This window comes from Bubalus bubalis, chromosome 22, assembly GCF_019923935.1.
Source record: "Bubalus bubalis isolate 160015118507 breed Murrah chromosome 22, NDDB_SH_1, whole genome shotgun sequence".
NCBI lineage: Eukaryota > Metazoa > Chordata > Mammalia > Artiodactyla > Bovidae > Bubalus > Bubalus bubalis.
Window position 1 is genome coordinate 4,758,443 of NC_059178.1, and position 19,123 is coordinate 4,777,565.

The 19,123-nt window shown below is 46.5% G+C and overlaps 1 protein-coding gene across 11 annotated transcripts in view; it reads right to left on the reverse strand.

Annotated features, from left to right (window-relative positions):
• NEDD4L (NEDD4 like E3 ubiquitin protein ligase) overlaps positions 1–19,123 on the reverse strand; it is a 379,669-nt gene that overhangs the window by 48,110 nt on the left and 312,436 nt on the right. For 4 of the 11 annotated variants that reach the window (XM_025273167.3, XM_025273168.3, XM_006073363.4 and 1 more), the window contains 8 exons: positions 18,670–18,802; positions 17,231–17,407; positions 14,977–15,051; positions 13,333–13,392; positions 8,049–8,180; positions 7,418–7,537; positions 6,169–6,366; positions 218–295 (listed from right to left, as the gene is read on the reverse strand). In XM_025273167.3, the coding sequence (XP_025128952.1) occupies positions 218–295; positions 6,169–6,366; positions 7,418–7,537; positions 8,049–8,180; positions 13,333–13,392; positions 14,977–15,051; positions 17,231–17,407; positions 18,670–18,802 (973 nt within the window). The remainder of the gene's footprint in view (positions 1–217; positions 296–6,168; positions 6,367–7,417; positions 7,538–8,048; positions 8,181–13,332; positions 13,393–14,976; positions 15,052–17,230; positions 17,408–18,669; positions 18,803–19,123) is intronic. The other 7 variants (XM_025273169.3, XM_006073365.4, XM_006073366.4 and 4 more) reach the window with 5 other exon arrangements.

Below are 19,123 nucleotides of genomic sequence, written 5' to 3' on the forward strand. Positions count from 1 at the left end.
TATACCTTCCACTAGCAAGAGGGCAGCCATCCCGACACCTCTCTCAGAAGAGCTATGTGCGGTGTGAACTGTGAAAACTGACTCTATTAAGAACTTACAGACCAAAGGGACTCAAAACACCCGGAGGAGGAGAAGATCACAGGGCTTCCCTATCAGTACCGAGCCCGTGACTCAGTAAACACTTTCAGACTGGTCTGCAGGTCTCCAGTGTACTCACAGGAAGAGGGCCAAGGTCATTGGGGTTTAAGGATGCCTTTGACCGCATGTGTACTGGAAACTTCAGGCGTGGATCTTCCTGAAAGAGAAATGCAAAAGGCAGAAGATGTTAGGAGTGACTGACTGTGAGCAGTACTGATCCTCCCCTTTGGGAGGTGTGTGCTCCACAGCAACCAGGTTGCCTGTACGCGGGGATGCACTCCTGCTGCGTGGGGGAGGGGAGGATCCCACCTCAGTGTAGGAAGCCTGACACCCCAGCTCTCCTAAACGATTCCACTCTTCCTCCTTGTCCTCGATGAAAGGAGGAGAGTAAGTATGTTTAAGTAAAAGGTTTTCCCAAGATGTAGAGCAGATGAAGAGGGAGAGGGTTCCAGCAGTGATGTTACCATGGAAACCAGAGTGGAGGATGCTGGTGAAGACGAGGCCCTAGTCCACAGGGAGGAGCTCCCTATGGACCCTGAGCCCTGGCGTGAGCACAGCTAGCCTGTTAGCAACAGCCTCTCCATCAGCACTTGAGTCTGCTGTTGCTCCCTTCCACCCTCTCTTCAGCTAAAGCTGAAAGTCTGAAATCTTGTCTGACAGCCCAGGCATGTCCTGCCCCAGGTTAGTTGGCAACATCTTATCAAGTCACATCCCTGTGAAAGAACTTCACTGGGATTCTTGACCAAGTTCTACAAATTAGATCTTAAAAGTTCACAAAATACTTTTCTTAAGGGATACACTTTATCAGATACCACACAGAACCACTGAAAGAAAAATACACGCCCTGACACCTTGGGTCATGCTTTGTAATTTACCAAGAGCAGTCAGATGTACGATCCTGCAGCCACCTTGCTAGGAGGTTGGGCACATAATCTCTGCTCCCTTAGACAAGGAAACAGTCTCAGAGAACAAGAACCTGCCCAGAGGTTCTGGTTTTGAGTCTAGCAGCTGCCCCTTCACTTATACAGACCCAATTAAAAATGCAGGGCAAGCTAGGGAATCCCTATTTTAAACTCAAAAGATTAGAAGACAAACAAAATGATAATCTTTTAAACTCAAAAGACTAGAAAACAAAACGATAACATTATTAACCAAATAAGCCTAATAGAAAAACAAAAAGTCATCCTAAAATCTTAAAAAAAAAAACAAAACAATCCTGTATTTCATTAATGTTAAAGCCTTTGTTGCTCTTAAAATTACTAAAAGGTTTTCTGCCTCAGCATGTTCCCAAGTCAGCAAGAAAATGAAATAGTTGGTAAAAAACTGGGAAAATAATAAACCTCACTTTTTGCTGGAGATATGAAGTTACATATGATTATATACCAAGACTGTATTAAACATCTCCTGGATTATGGAGTGTGACTGCTAATGGGCATGGGGTTTCCTTTGGGGGGGATGGAAATGTCCTACAACTGATGATGGTGATGGGTGCACATGTGTGTGATACTCTAAACATCATTCTGAGGTATGTTTTAAACGGGTGAATTGTATGGGATGTGCATTATACCTCGACAAAGCTTTAAAAATGTTTCTCCCAAATGAACAGTATAAACCCTTAGTATCACCAGGTAATAACAAAGTGACAGATTTAGGGGGCTGGCAAGAACAACGACAACAAAAATCACACATACACAAATCAACCTGTGCTTTCTGTCAGCCATAAGCAAACTGTTAATAGAAGCAATAGATCATATTAGCAGTTTTTGATGGAAATTGAGCTTGAACCTTTTAAAGGGATAATTAGAGGCCTAAAAAAACTCTAGTATTCTATAGCATACTGGAACACCTACAGTTTAAGTAGATATACAAGTAGCTTTGGGATTTAGAAGGTCCAAAAAGCTGATCATCTGGTAAACATCTGTGACTGTTTTATCATGCAAACAGGAAAACCTTAGAATGGTGAATTCCACCAAACAGCTCACAAGGCTAACTGTGAGCTGGCCCAGGTAATGTCCCCACCATGGGGAACCCCGGGCCCCCCACAGCCCTGGATGATGCTGGATTCAGAGCAAGTCTGAGGCTGGGATCACAAGGCTGGGGCTTCTGGATGCTCCATGCTTGGAATTACACATGCAGGCTACTATGAAAGACACCCAGCTCTTCTGGTAAAGAGCTGCTGATTGAAAGAAGATAAATAGACAAACAAAAAAACAACTGCAATTAAACAAAAGTGACCAACCGGGGATGGGGAAGAAGCATGAAGAATAAAGTAAACTCTGTTTCCCAGGTCTGCTAAAATGGCCCGGCACAGAACCTGGAACTCAGAGAACGTGAGGGCTGGAGGCACCTGAGTGTGGGGGGTGGGTCACGTGATTCTATTATGCTAACAAAAATCAAAACACTGGCAGCAGCTGCCATCCATCAGGCTCTGCGGGCTCAGCCTAGGGGCCTGTGGAGCCGCCCTCCCACGGACTCCCGACCGACAGAGGGCGCAGCTGGCAGGGCAGGAAAACAGCCAGGCCCCGTGTGAGCCGGGACAACCAGAGGGACGAGTCAGCCGGAATCCTAGCGAGGTCCCGCACGAGGTGAATACGAAAGAGTGAAACCCACGACAAGGACTGGGCTGTTCTGCGTTGCCTCGGCACAGGAGGAGCCCGCCTTCACAGTCACATCAGTATTTCACAACTGCTTCCCTCAGATACAGTTGAAAGGGCCTTGAAACAGAAGGCAAAAATCAACATTAAAAAAAAAAAAAAAGAAAAAAAAGGTTTCGGGGAGTTCCCTAGCAGTCCAGTGGTTAAGGCTTTGCCTTCCAAGGCAGGGGGCACGGGTTCGATCCCTGGTTGGGGAACTAAGATCCCACATGTCTCCCCTACCCGCAATTTCTTAGTGGACTTATTAAAAACAGATAAAGTAAGGGCATGCTGACTGGTTGAAAAGACAGTGGTGCTTTTTCCAGCCTGGAAGGGAGCAACCACCAGGCCTGGACTACAGTGACTTTTATTGGTTTGGACCTGGGTAGAAAAGAAAACAAGCCTAAAACTTAATTAAGGTATAATCTTTCTCATTACGGAAATAAGCCAATGCTTTGTCCTGTAAAAGACATAAATGTGTTCTTACACACATGCTTTGAGCTGCTTCTTCAGCAGAAGAAACAGACACACTGAAGCCCCGTGTAATCTCTTCTCACCTCCCTAGGGGTCTCTCCGAGATCCACAGTCCCCCACCCTGGTGGGGACTAAGAGATGCGCATTTGACATATCTGACTTGATTGCCGACAGCAGGCTGGCACCCTGCCTCCGTGATTCGTGAGTGCAAGAGGCCATGTTTTATAAATAGACTCAAAGAGTGTGTGTGTGCGCGTGTGTGTGTCCGACTCTGCGACCCTGTGGACTGTAGCCCACCAGGCTCCTCAGTCCATGGGATTCTCCAGGCAAGAATACTGGGGCCAGTTGCCATTTCCTTCTCCAGGGGATCTTCCCGACCCAGCGATCGAACCCGCATCTCCTGCATTGGCAGGTGGGTTCTTTACCACTAGTACCAGCCTGGAGAAGCAAAGGGAAGGTTCCTCTATCAATGTATACAAAGGAGAAACTTCTGGTTCGTGCAGGACTCGAGAGCACACGGGGTGCAGAGGGAAGACGTCCGTTTTCATCCCTCTCAACCTGTCTGACCAGTTTTTCTTTCTTTTATGATAATGCTCAAATCTAAGAATAGCTGTTCTCTCTTTAAAAACAAAAACAAAAACAAAGCAACCCCCAAAGTAACTCAACACAGGTTTTAAGCCGAAAATTATCTTCCTGTTTCTGCCCATCCCTCCGCCTTTTGTCAGAATAAACACATATTCAGAGCGTGTGCTCCACACTCAGCGCTGCAGATGGGCCTTTGTTTAGCAGGGATATCGCAGCCATGTCAGGACATCCGCGCTGAGTGGGGAAGGCTGGTGACGGCTGGTGGAACTCTCTGTTGCTACCTTCAGGATTTTCATGACAGCAGCCGTGACAAAACATTGTTTTAACAAATTGAAATTTGAAAATCAGTGAGTCACGAGTATCTGGTCGAAAGGGGCAATGGGAAATTCACACTGGGTTTCATTCAGCAACAACGCAGGCAATAAATAAAGAGGGTGCTATTTAAAAGGAAACCTGCCGAGCCGCGATTACACTGCAGTCGTGGCGTGAAAGGCTGAGAAAAGGTTAGGGGATTTGATTACTAAGCTAGTTCAAATTACTAAAATCATAGCTTATGTTGGCAAGCCACAGTGGCTCCATATACTAATCCATCTACTCTTACAATATTTAGCCCCTATTTCTGGAGCTCCCATTTCTGGCTGAGGAGCTGAAATCCCAGCAACGCTGCAGCAAGTAGAAATGGGTTCAGTAGCGGGACTGCTTACAGGTTCTACATCCCTGGGGCGGGGCGGGGAGAAAGACTTTAAAACCAATCTCTATCACTCTATTTTCCAAGGAGTTTCCTAGCTATTACTCTCCTGTTGCCACAAACCCGTAATCTTATCTTCAGATGAAACTGTTATTTATTATACGTCTGAGAAGTAGTGATGAGTTTACCAAACAAATGCTACCAGATCTGAATTTTAAATTCTCTCTGCAGGTTATTCCTTTACTTCAAAATTGGAGTGGTTCTCACCAAGGGGTGTTGGGGAACGCCTGGGGGCTTCAGAGGTTTTCAGTATGATGGGTGGGGAAGGGGGCAGTGGCTGTTAGGATTCGGCAGCAGGGGCCAAGGATGTTAAATGTCCTGCAGTTACAAGCACAGTCCTGCCCCGAGTGCTAAGAATGTCCTCGTGAAGACACACTGTACCATGATCCGTGAGATCTGAGAGAACCTAATCCAATTCTCAAGGGACTGAATTACCATCGTGCCATGGGCAGAGTGTAAATGACAGTCCAGGTCACTTGGGTCCAGGTCTCTTCCTTCACATGATACTGCTGTTCTAGCAACTGGGTATATTTGGTGTCTTCACTAGAAGTGGGAATTTAAAGCATGTGTTGACTCTTGGTCCAAGACCAAAGAGCCAGGGCCAGTGACAACCACCAAAACTCAACTGGATTTCATGTAATCACCGGTTCTAAACAGCAGTGCAGTACATACAAAGAGCGAGCCCAGCTCCACACCTGGATAGTCAGCTGGGGATATAAGGGCAGGAAGGAAAACAAACCTTCAGGAGCATCAGAAACAGTCAGAAACCGGAGGACCCACTTCAGGTTAGCTACTGGCCTAGAGATGAAACAGCAGAAAAACAGCACTAACTTTAAAAAGAACTCTATGCTAGCTTCAATGAGCCACCACTGACTGCCCTGAAGAAAGAAGAGCGAACAGAGGAATGTAAAGATACGCATACGTCCTTTTCATTAATCTCATTTTTCTCAAAGTTAATACAAACACACATACTCTCCCTCCTTCATGATTCAGGGGTACAAGGATGAACACTGTTATTAAGGGAAAAAAACTGCGACAAGATGATCACAAAAAAGAGGTATCAAATTTACCAAGTCTCCTAACCCACGATTAGAAGAGTGTAATGTAGCACTGGAGTGTAAAATACTTATCTGATGCAAACTGTAAACACTAAAAGGACACATCAAATAAAAATAAAGATGGGTAATGGCAACACAGATGCAAAAAAAAGGTGACGCAGAAAAATTCTTTGTAAAAAGATTGGAATTCCTAATAAAGTTACAGCATCCTAAGACAGGAAGCAGCAACATCAAAATTCCAGCAATATGGAGCACTACCTTTTTTCCCAAACTACGGTAAACGGTCAACACTGGAGCTTCCCGTGAGTGCTCGAGGAAAAGGCATCAATACCCAGGGTGGCCGTGAGTCCGTGCCTGTAAATCACCCACTCCCACCAGCCCCTACATGAGGAGTCGGGGCGAAGGCTCAGGAGGCCCTCAGGGGATATGCTAAAGTGCCAGGAAATTTCTCAGCAAGCACCATGGGTACCGAGTCAGGGACAGATGCCAGACCTCGGGGTGAAAGTGGAGCTAGACAAAGCAGCGGCCTTACCCACGTCGTGGTCTTTGTGTTGTGGTCAATGAAGAAGGGCCGGCCGTTGGGCGCTATCCTCATCTCCCAGCCGGGCGGCAGGAAGCTCTGTGTGACTTTGTGTTGTGGTTTGGGGGAGTTGTAAGGTGATGGCTGTGGGGACTGTGGATTGGAAAGGGTATCTTTCACAGCCCGACGTACGGGTGAGTCCTTGGCGCCCTAAGGAATAATAATGAGTGTTAGAACTCTCGTCACGCGCTGGTTCAGAGGGGTCAACACGTCCCCGGGGGTCAGGGAACGTTCCTCTCTCTGAAATGGGACCAGGGGGAAACGCCTAAAAAAAACCTGCTTCTGTCATCTGCTTCCTTTAAAAAACAATCTAACTGTGATGTTTTCCTATTGGTTCAATACACAACAATATTAAGTAAGTATAACCACCCTCCTTTGATAGCTGCTCGGTACATAACCCCAGATACTTTTCGGTAGTAACCATTATGGATGGGGATTTTACAGAAGGTGGAGAAAAACGTGGCCCTGCTCTTAATGAGCTCACAGTCTAATGGAGACGGACTGGCAATTTCTGGAGCAGAAAAAGATAAAGCTCTATCAATGGAGACCAGCACCTGGGATGGCACAGTTGTTAACCAGGACACCCACATCGCAGCCTGGAGGAGGCATCTCCCCTTGCCACTCATCAACCTCCTAAACCCGGGCACAGGGCAGCCCGCAGCCATCTTTAAGATGCCCGTCACGTTTACAGCGTCAAAGGTTTGGTCTCCGGCCTTTGTGATATTAAGGGATGTTGCTAAGACCACACAAACGGGAGGGCGCAAAGCGGATGCCCAGCGGTGACTCAGAGATGCAGACACGCGTCAGAAACACGAGGCCCACACGATGGAAGACCCTACAGTAGGGAGGAAGGAAGAATGATCGAAGCGACAGCTGTGTGTAAACTCAGCGGAAGCACTGGGATTGGAAAGAGCTGCTGTGCGCGTCTCATGAGGGAACAGGCAGTGAGGAGTGGAACACAAGAATGGAGCGAGTTCGGAAGAGAGGAGCCCACGTCCAGCAGAGGCTCGCCGTGGCCGCGGCCCCGTGACAGTGAGAATCAGTGCGAGTCCAGGGATGGGAAGCATGGAGTGAGGCCGCACGAGGACACCCCTCACCACGAACACAGCGACGGCCAGAGAGGGGGGCGGCCGCCCCGCGCCCCCGGCGGAGAGAGAAGAGGGGGTGAGGAGGGGTCAGGGGAGCCGAGTAGCCGTCTCACCTCCAGCGGGGCGGATAAAGTTACTGTTGGCGAGCTGAGGCTACGAGGCCGGCGGATCTGAGGCTCGATTAGGTGGTTGTTACTGTTTGTGGCGGATCCGGACGCGCCGTCTTCTGCGAGCTACGTTGGAGGCAAACACAAGTTAGCGGCGTGCGAGGCGCTCCCTGCGCGGGTGTGGACCAGTGACAGCAGCGCCAGCCGTCACGGGAGGGCGCCTGTGGGAAGCGTGGAGGAGCAACGGGGGCGGGCGAGGGATGGGGAAACACACTCCAGGGAAGTAAGTGCATCACAAGCCGGCAGAAAAACCAGCCTCAGAGAAAAGGGGGGCTGGAGGGGCGCTACCCGCTGGGATCAACAGGCTCTTCCGTTGAAAATCTCTTTCGGGTCATATATATATATATATATATATATTTTTTTTTTTTTTTATAAAATGGACCCTCTAGGGAGAGACTGAGTCAGGGACTGAATTCTTTCTTAGGCAAATATTATGTTTAAAGTAATGCATTTGCAAGAAAAGATCTTCTTTTGACATGGGTTCCGCAGAACGGTACCTAAAACTCGGGAACGCAGGGGTCGAGGACGTCTTGGCTTCTGAGCGCCTGTGACGGAAGCTGCAGGGCAAACCGCATACCTGCACGATAGGCCGAGTCCAAGTTGTGGTTCGATTGTTATGATTGACATAGTATGTGCGTCCCTTAGCATCTTTCCTCTCTTCCCAGCCCGAGGGCAGGCCCGGCGTGGTGTGTACATAGGCCACTGATGGCTGTTTGTGTAAGAAATCATCATTACTGAGTGTCCTGCATTTGCTTTTATCAGCTTCATAAAGTCATACATACCCCGAGGATTAGCTCTGCTAGACACAGTGAGTTAATTCTAGTGGTACCGGAAACATGAGTGTCCGGAAAACAGCAACAGGTTTCCAACAGCTTTAAACCAAGTGTGAAATGAACCCCCACCCAAGCTACAGGGTCAAAACCTCACAGGACCCAATTCCAGGCCACGCAGCCTCCAACGTAGAGGGCTGCTGCCAGTGTGATCATATGGAAGGAGAAGACGATGCCAGTTTGGTTTGGCTGCCAAATTTTACTTCAAGCCACGTAGAGCTTAAAAGATGTTTCAAACTGTCAAACGTTATCATCTCTGAGAGGGATGCTCTGAGTATCTCTTCCTCAATCTAGCTGCCACAGGAATGTTCTCCTAGCTTATCCCTAAATTCTTCAACACCTTAGGGCCCTTATACTATGTAACTTTCAGGGTCGGGGAGTGGGTGAGACATAGAGTCTGTTTTCTATGAGACCCCCTTTTACACTAGTGACCGACCAGAACATCTCAGCTGCCCCCGACCCAGGAGGAGGCAGGCCAGAACTCCCAAGGAACCTGACGGTGAGGCTATATTTTTCCCCATCTTCCCATGTGGGATTTGTTTCTTTAGAGGGTGAATGGAAGGCAGGCAGCTTCCGGGCTGAGAGAGAACGTCCAGCACTGAGGGACTAGATTTGGACACGCCAAAGGAGATCGCTAAAGGAGTCCTGTGAGCTTTTGGCTTGTAAGAAGTAGTCTGAAAATGCAGGCGGGGTGGAGAGATACTGGGAAAGCAGGACGTCTCCATGACTCATGGAGGCCAAGAGAAGGATGTTTGAGGTCGGTGCTGCCCAGTAAGTCCTGCAGGTACGGATGCTGCATACAAGATCTGCAACTGGGGTAGGGGTGCTGCTCAGGAACAAGAAGCCTTGGCAGACATGGCTCTTGACAGAGTGTAAAAGAAACAAGAGGCCTAAATTCAGGAGTAATCTCTTACGTGTGGTTACAAAAGGGAGCCACTTCCTTTAGGGCCCATCTTCCCTAATTAGGATCTTCTGAACCTCCAGATGTTTCACCAGGTATATTTTCTTTTTGTTTGTTTGTTTAAAATATACCTTTTTAATTGAAGGATAATTGCTTTGCAGAAATCCGTTGGCTTCTGCCAAACATTAACATGAACCAGCCACGGGCATACATATGGTGTATTTTCTTGATGAGGTTGATGATGTTAACCTCTCAGCCCGGCTTCTCCCCATGTCCATCCCATCTTTCGTGTTCACTACCAACAGTGCCCCCTGGCAAAGAGGGTCCCCCAGTCCACTGCGAGACCTCAAACTGAAAAGCATGATCAGGGAGGCTGCTGTGGAATCTGGGGACTGCAGGCAAAGAGGCTTAATACTCCACCTCATGAGTTCAACAGAACATTCCAAAAAAAAAAACCACAGAACACCAAAAACTGAGACCATGAAGCGGCTGCCTTAATACTTATTTCTAAAACACATTAACCCAGCAGGGCAAGCGTATCTGCACGACAACTTTGTGCTAAAATCTCAGCAACTATTTCTTGACATTATTCCAGATAAAGTCCCCAAGGCCCCATAATGGTAATTTCAAGACTCTGACAACGTAGTATCCTGAACTGAGGTGCAGGGATACAACAAAAGTGGAAGGAATACCAGCACGCAGGCTTGATCCTTCTGTATTAAAGACAGATGAACCTGTCTATGGCTGAAAGCTCTTTCTGCCCTCCTCCTCTCACTGTGGCACCAACATAAAGGAGCTACTTCCAGGCTACTTTTTATCTGGGCGGTATGGCAATGGACTCTGCTGACCTAAGGTGGAACCTGAGTTGCAACCTAAAAGTTAGTGGCCAATTAGTATTTTTGGCTTAATACACACTATCAAGCCCTGACCTACTGTTGTTTACACGAGGACCAAGTGTGTTTTGGCTGAATGGAATACCAAGTGGAATTTGCTGCTTTCCTCCTCCTCGAGTTATTTTTTGGGGAGAGGCAATTAGATAAGCCTTCGGAAAACTCCATTCTGGAAACCTTAAGGATAGTTTTACAGTTATGGTATCCCTGGAAAGGATGTTTATGGGGAGGCTAATAAACAAAAATAACTGGGATGTGTCATGGATAATCTCTCAGGACTGAGGTCTAAGGCTGGGAGACTTCCAGCAGAGTCGTCTAGCAACCAGGTTACTTTCATAGAGCCACAGTTAACAGAACTAATCAGTTTATGGAAAAGTAGGAGTGCCATAGAGAACACGGCATTTGAGTCAAAGGTGCATTCTACCTTCTATGGAGAAATGACTTGGCAACCTATAATCTAGTTCCACTGATGCAAGATGGTGTTATTAAAATGGTTCTTTATAGGTTTCTTTCCAAATGGCCCTGAAGAACAACCTGTGCAGACAACTCCATCTGTGACTCGAAGCAACGCCTCCCGCAGCTGGGGAGAAGCGGGGCTCAGCTTCCATGAAGAGACCGTGGCAGTGGCCCAGCCTGCAGCCAACGTCAGACTTTTCCTGCGGTGTGTGTGCACGCGTGTGTGTACGTTGTGTGTGTGCACGCTGTGGTGTGTGGGAGTATGTGTGCATGCATGCACGTGTGCATGTGTGTGTGCATTTGTGTGTGTGCATGTGTGCAGGCATCTGTACTGCTCCTGCACACGTGCATCCCGTGCCACCTCAAGAAACAATAATGGGGAGACAACTGAAACACAGCTGGTCAGCTGAATCCAGAATTTCACAGCATTCCGTCTGCATCTACCATTGTCTTTCACAATGTCAAGGAGCCATTTGACCACAGCTTCTGGGTGGCTCCATTGAGTTCATTAAAATGAAGCGCTCAATAATGCTGAAGCTGTAAAAGTTTCAAAACGCTTTTAAAGATGATAAACAGCTTGGTGCTATCACGTATCCTCAAGATTTGCTCAAACCCTGCCACACACTAACCTCAGTGGAATATTAAGGGGATATACAGCAACCCCTCCCAAACTGTGCTATCCCTTTTCACTTCCTCTCACAGAGTGGACTCTGGCTCAGCCAGCTGGACAGTGACACCACCGTGTATTCACTTGTCACATGTCAGAGCTGTGGGTCCGCAGGTGAGAATTGGGGCGTGCTGATTGTAACAGAGACGTGAAAGCCCTGCATGGAGAGAGAGCAACGCCAGGACGGGTAAGGCCACGGGACGAGCAGCTGCCGAGGGGCGGCAGCCGAGGGCTCATCTTTGCGGGAGACACAGTACTCTGGTGCGTTCACATCCCAGCATCACAATGTAACCAGTATTACGTAATAACCAGTATGTCCCAGGGAAATGACCCAAGTGAGTATCAAGTCGATTAAGTAATATGTATACGAGCTCTCCGTTTTCCCCCTGTGTGTGTGTGCATGCACCCACAGGTACATCTGTGAGAGCACAGAGGATGGAGGGGTGGGGAGTCCCAGGGTTGCTCCAGGCTGACACGGCACACTTGGGTGTTGGGGTGGACAGGGAGGAGGTATAAAAGAGGGGAAAATCCATGGAGGAGACGGAATTGGAAAAGCAAAGGCTATTGGTGACAAGGGCTGGTGAGGGTGGGAAAAAAAACAACCCAGACGTGACTGTTTCTCATGTAGTCACAAAGGAGGTTGGCTTACTTGACCCAAAAGATCACCAGGTATGCAGAAAGCCTGAGTAGATAAAACACTTATCTACCCGCTCTTTAAAGATAAGAAACAAAGACCAAACTGCTATTTTTAGCTCACTGCTGGGGGGAGGGGAGAGCACAGGCGAGAAGCGTCGCAGCGGGGCCACGAGGACCCCACTGGATGGGTCACCCTGCCCTGCCAGGTGCCTGGCCCGGGACGATCCTAGCTCAGTCCATCCTGTCACTGGACACCATCAGCTATCAGGACACTCACAGCAGGTCCCGAGGCCAATGAAGCGCATGACGGGGTAGATGCTCACTGGCCCCGCTTCCTGTTAAAACCTTTTCATGAAGTGATCTCATCCACCTCGCAGCTCTACCCCCATGGAAATGACTAGTGCACAATAGGAAGCTCTCTAGGTCATCTGGAATTTCTTCAGTTCTCCTGGAGGGTGAGCCTGGCCCACCCAACAGGCGCTCTTCACATCAATCACTGCAGCTGGACACCTTAAACTAGCCTGATTTTTGCTGACTGCCACTTCAATTTTCCAGGGTACCACGCTGAGCTGTCAATTCTAACAATGTAACTAGATTGCTCCTTTAAATCAATACCCTGCAGAAAATCAGCAATCGTGTATGTATTTAAAGGTGTTCTCGAGTAATAAGCAGCTATAACAAACATACAAAGGTGAAACAACAAGGAAAATTCTTCTAACAGCCACAGCAGCACCAACCTTAAACTATAAGGTAGCCTGTGTTTAGGGATCAAGGAGAAAACTGGCGAAGCACACAGTCATGCGCTACCCACAAGCATGAATAGCAGGGATTATTTAAAATGAAGAGTACACCTGGCTTAAAAGCATTTGGCTTAAAAGCACCGTTTTTTCCTAGATCCTTTCAATTTCTTAATTATACTTTCTCTCTCCTCCTGAATTATATTCATATATTCTCCTCCTGAATATCCATTGTTCATACCTTTGAACCTGTGAGTTGGGGGCCCTGGCAACAGAGAAAGGTCACTGGTTCCTGCTCGTGATACAGAACATCTGAGTCAGCCTTTGAAATGCGGCACTGGGAATGCATCACTGAAAATTCACATGTACAAGTGTGTGCAATCTCTGGGGCCTCCTTGATTTTCCTCCAACCAAAATATTTTACCCATGTCTTCTAAACACATGGGGGAAACTTATCAGGAGTACAAACACTAAAAGGCAGAAACAGACTCTAAAAGGTTCAGATTAAAACTTAAAGCTTGACAGCTCTTAGAACTACATGGGACTAAAAATCATTTTGTTTTACCCAGTACCTTCAAGGAATGTGAAAGTGAGGTTTTATTAAAATAAGAAATGTGCAGCTCCGTGGCACATCAGAAGCTGCTCTTATCAAAACAAAGAGAAAAAACTGTATGTTTACTGTTACCCAAATATTAAAACCGACCCACAGTTTTGCCAAGAATGTCTGAACGAGGTTGTCATTACCGTTGGCGCCTCACCACCGGTGACAGTTGATGAACGTGCTCTCCCAGCTGGGGCACTGGGCTGTTAAATGATAATTTACATCAGTGAAATGCATTCTGGGAGGCCGCCCACTGCTTACTGAATCAGGGATCAGAGCTGGTGCAGCTAGCAAGGCAGGTGACATGAATCAGAATCTCGGCAATCCACCAGGGCCGAACAAAGTGGAGCAACCACTGATGACCAGAAGGAAAAGAGGTACAGGATCACCCGCCCATCCAGAGAAGGCTCAGGTTGCAGCCCTGATCTGGGTAAACAATGAACTGACAACCTCAACAATGTGAGATATCTTATGAAAAAATAAAGAAAGCACCACAATCGTGCCCCCACTGTTAAACAATTAGCAGATTCTTAAATCTGCTAATTTAAAGAATCTGCCAAACTCAAAATTCAAGAGGCCGCTGGTGATCAGTGAGTTCACAGTTTCACAGACACAAAGAAAGAGGGAAGAATCAATGGCTCTTTTGGCCGATACAACTGACAGTGATTTTTGAAAAGGAAAGAAAGCGCCATTAATTCATCAAGGACAATCACAGAATCATCTGAAGAGGATCCCACTGGCCCACCACAGCTGATTGTTCCGTTTTGGGGGGAGGCCTGCGCTGCATCCCAAAAAGGATACTCTTGTCAAGCTTCTGACCTACCAGCCCTTTCCATGTAGGCCACAACTGAATCTAATCTGTTCATCAGTTGACTAAGGTATTTATTAATTCATTCTGTAAACATAAAAGACTTAAAATCTAGGCAAAACACATCCTGTGAAGTTGAGCAGAAATGTATACAACAGGGAAGATGCCATGATTGCAAAAACTGTTAAGTGCAATCTTTCTTTCCCTTCAATTTCAGATGCAATAAGTATTAGTGCTAATGATGATCAAGGATTTGTCATAATAATAAAAATTGGTCAAGGTCAAACATTAAGTTGAGCATGCTAAAATCACATAACATTTTTTCCTCCAAAACAAGAAACAAATTTACATAAAATTTATTTTTAACGTGTATACTAATACCTCTCCAGGCAATTCTGGTCTGCCTCCCAATCAGAACATTCATTTTAAGTCCTATATAATTATTAACACCCTTTACATGTCCATATTTGCTGCTAGCTATGAAAACTAGTGGGAAAGTGGAAACAAATTATAGCCAGGTCTTGAGTCAAGGGAGCTGTCTTTAAAGAGAAGCTACAGAAGCTCAGTGGGTTAAGAGTTATTAAGCCTGTTAGTAATGGAAAGGGCTCCTTTCTGCCCACCCAGAAGAGTTTTTCCTATGTTCAGGAGATACAGGTCACTTGAATACAGCTTTGGGGACCAAATTAAGTTTTTAAAAAAGGAACTGCTAATGTTTAGATCAAGTAGGCATATCAGAATTGGCATTCACTTGGATGGAAAAGCAAAGCAACGGAGTTTTTAGCATTTCAGAGACTTTGGTGGCAGTGACCACTCTCTGTATTGGAAATCCACTCTCCTTGGGCAATCTGCTAGGACATTTTAATGTCTCATGTGTATGGTAAGTAGATTTTGCACAGGAAAAACTCTTCCTTGGTAGCTCAGATGATTTTAAATAAAAGCCGAGAGAGCCAACTGGTGGCTGGAAACGAGTGTGGGTTACCGGCGGGAGATGAGCCTGCTCCGCAACTGCATCAGTGACACTGCAGGACCTCAGCCGGGAGGACGGCTCTCGCTGCTGCAGGAGGAAAGCGCACAGAGCATCAGGAACACACACGCCGAGAAACAAGCTTCCCTGGTTAAAAACCTGACCGCCCAAGCCTACTGACTGCTCTTTAATATTAGAAGGTAATTCAATGAAACACCATATTTTTGGAGTAATGAACATAATCCTTTAAGTCATCAAGTATCTTTCATTGTCATTCTCAAGTGTCTCGAGCATAACAGCCAAAAATAAGAGGCCAAAACATGAAAGGGGATGCCACAGGTAATGCTGCTCCATTGATGGAAAAAGAAGCTTTGAGAAGCAACCTCTGGGTAAATTCCAGTGGAACAGGAATAAAGGAAACGATACTAACCTAATAGTTATTAAACATTTATTGACTATTCTTATCACTGACAAAGAAGCCATTGGATTCTATTTCTAGGGGAACTCACATATAATCTTAGGCTTCTTCTGAAGGGCTAGGTATTAATACTTTCAGCTTCTGAATGGAGATGAAGTTGTTCAGAACAGGAATGAAGGAAAATAGGTGAGGTTAAGCTAAAAAACAATCTAGAGCATAATGTATAATATGTTCCTCTCACTTATTTGCATAGGTCTATATGGCTTTACAAAAAACAGACTAACAGATCAGCAGCAGGTCACACACACAAGTCAGGGGTCAAATGAGCAACAGGTCTGCACATGGGACAAGTCTGCCGCATCTCCTCACTTTTAATATTTCCCAGTGAGGAAAACGGGGTAAGGTCCAAGACAGGCTCTGGTGGTAAATGGGAGGCTTTTCAAGTCTTTCCACATGGTTAGCATGAAGGATTCGTTCTTTAGTAAAAGTTCATGCTGTTGTCCTTGAATACAGAGTGATTCTGACAAGCAAAACTGGAGACGAATCTCCTCTTTCCTAAATACTTAATAGTTGAACTGGACTCAACACAAAATAATTCTGTCACTTATACTTCCATCTTAAAGATATTTTATGAACCTAGAATGAAGAAGTTCCCTATTACAAGTAACTGAAATGATGGTTTTCACTTGGTAGACTAAAGGGATACCATTGTTATGGTTCTGGCAGCACTTATTCCCTTTTACAAGGTTTTAAATACATGACTTCCATGCTTATGCTGTTTCCACAGCAACAGTTTTATCAGTTCAAATACCCCATGTATGCAAACTCTTTGTTTCCCCCTGTCCCTTTAGTACTACATTTACATCTCAGAGTTATTTCTCTTTGTGAAAGATACTCATAGAATTTTAATACAAAAGCACATTAACTGAGTAGTCCCTGTAACTCCTGATGGGGCCAATGGTATCTTTTAAAATAAAAACACACAGCTGAAGGAGTGACAGTCTAGTGAGTACCTACTAACTTTTACATTTTATGCAGCCCTCCTGTTCATTTACACGTGATGTGGCTGTAATGAAGATTCTTCTTCTAGGACGCCATTTTCAGCTGAGGGACTACCATCCTTTACTGCAGTGAATCTGCTGGCTCAGCTTCTCGAGAAACACTGAGACTGCGCTGCTTCTCAATTTTATGTGCAAGCAAGAATTTTCTATGGGCTTTTCCTGCAGTTTTGTGTTGTCAAACACAGGTCTTCATGGCTGATTCTGCTGACTCTCAATGGGGCTTGGCCCCACCTCAAGTGTCTAGAACGAATCTGCTTGACAGCTGAGAACTCAAGTTCAAATGCTACTCTAGTGGCCGTGTCACAATTTCACAGCCTCTCTCTGGGACTTACAAGATGTCTTCTGTCTCCCATCCTAACCTGTCTTGGATGGATCACTTAACCATCATGCCTTCACCTGTGAAATGAGAATGATAAAGCACGCAGAGTATGATGTATGAGATCAATGTGGAGGCCCAATGGCTCTCAGGTCCCACTGCGAAATACCAACTTGTGATGAAGGTACTGTTTCAGGAATCTTTTGCTGGGAAAAGAAATTCTATGAGATTATTGTTTAATAATACAGAAGTCATAGACGAGTTATCTATGAATCAAGAAAGCGCTTCACCTGCTTGGGCTATGTTTGGTATAGTTTTGCTTCTCCCATGGAAGAAGGAACTTGGAAAATGTCAGAATTATTTGGGGGCTAGGAGACCTTGGTCATTATTCACAAACAAGATTCTCTGAAAAGTGACAACAACAAAAAATGATAAATACATTCGCTCAACTTCTCAAACAAGACCATGACTTACAATCAAAGACCCAAACTGCTCGCCGTTGGAGTCGGGAGTGACCTGCAGCCTTCTGCTCAGCTCCTCGGACAGCTCCTGGGGGCTCGTCCGGGACACGGGCGAGGCTGGTGGCGGGGGCAGCGCCAGGCTGAGCGAGTCTCCGCTCATGTTCACTTCCTCTGAAATGGTCTCCCAAGGCTGCCGGGGAAGAGACGCTGTGGTGAGTGCTGGAACGAGGGACCCTCTTGTCCCCGCCATGGTAATAACCATCCTAACTATCGTTCACATTTACTGAGTGCTAAGGAGGCACTCGGTCTTCCCAGCATCCTTAAGGAAGATAAGGCTCCTAGCCTGATTAACAGATGAGGAAACTGAGGCCGAGGGAGTAACTGGTGCCAGGGGACAGTGATCCAAGCAGGCCTGGCTCAAGGGGCTGTGCTCTCAACCCGTTTGTAACAGCACCTCTCTGAGCAGTGGCTTGCTTCTAGACTCGATACTACCTGCACAGGTTAAAAAATATCCTCAGGAATTTACCATTTTCATGAATTTTCTTTTACTCTAACCATTGAGGATTCACAATGAAAATAGCAGAGATGCTATAAACTGTTAGTAAGCACTGGTATCAAGTAACTTTTCGTGAATTTAATACGGCATCATTCATTTTGCTTTTCCAGTTTTGATCACTGGAACATTTTGTGAATGATCTGCCTAACATAAGAATGGATTTCCAATAAGTAAACCGAGTTGTTAAGGCAGTACTGAAGTTACGGCAATTACTAATTTGTTGTTCAATTTAGACATATTTTCCCCAGAGATTTGTCATAAGCATTTAAGGGTGAACTTATGAACATTTATGTTCACCCCAATTTGTATTTTCTTGGTAATAACCTATTTCACCATGTCAAAACTACTCAAAATTATATTTGGTACCCAAAGAAGTTACAGGGCAGGGTTCCATCAACTGCTCAAAGATGATTACCATGTTGCTGTTTAATAAGATATGTTTAGACTCTGGGGAAAAATAAAAGTATAAAGTGAAAATACATTAAGATTAATTAAGTGCTAAAAAATGTCATGCACTTTCGTAGTGATGTAAATTATGCGTGCTCGAAGATGGCCTCTAGAAGCCCTTTCTAAGTTAGTAAATACCCCAATGGTCCTCAACTAACTAGCCGACTGTGCTCTTTTCCTTCAGACAGCCTTTACTGAGACAACACCGGGAGCCCACAGACAGGGGGTGCTATAGGGGTGAGCAGGCGGGGCCGCACCTCGCGGCCCGCCCCGCCCTGGAGCCCGCGGACAGGGGGTGCTGTCGGGGGGTAAGCAGGCGGGGGTCTGCAGGGAGTGAGAAGGCGGGGCCACACCTCGGGGCCCGCCCCGCCCTGGAGCCCGCGGACAGGGGGTGCTGTCGGGGGGTAAGCAGGCGGGGGTCTGCAGGGAGTGAGCAGGCGGGGCCGCACCTCGGGGCCCTCCCCTCCCTCGCTGGGCTCCGGCTCCAGGTCCTCGCTGATATGTCTGCGCGAGCGGAAGCGGCGATGCGCGGCCTCCTGGTTGATCTGCCGGATGTTGCTGTCGGACTCGGACGACACGTCCCTGGGCGCACATGGAGCGAGGGGGCGAGACAGAGAACCGGTGTTGATACCTGGCCCTTCAACCCAAGCCCGACACTCACCCAGGGCCCGACATGGAACACAGCGTCAGTGCTCTCCCATTCAACCCTGAGAATCAGCTGGCCACTCAAAGGAGAACCTGCCAACATCTCTTGGCTGGAGTATACTTCCAGGTCGGCTTCATTGAAATAAACACAGTTTTTAAATGCCTCTGCCACAGTATTTTTGAGTATCTTTCAGGGATATACTGTAGCATGTACTTTATGGTGTTTAAGAAAGATGAGAAATCAAAGTCCTCCATCCA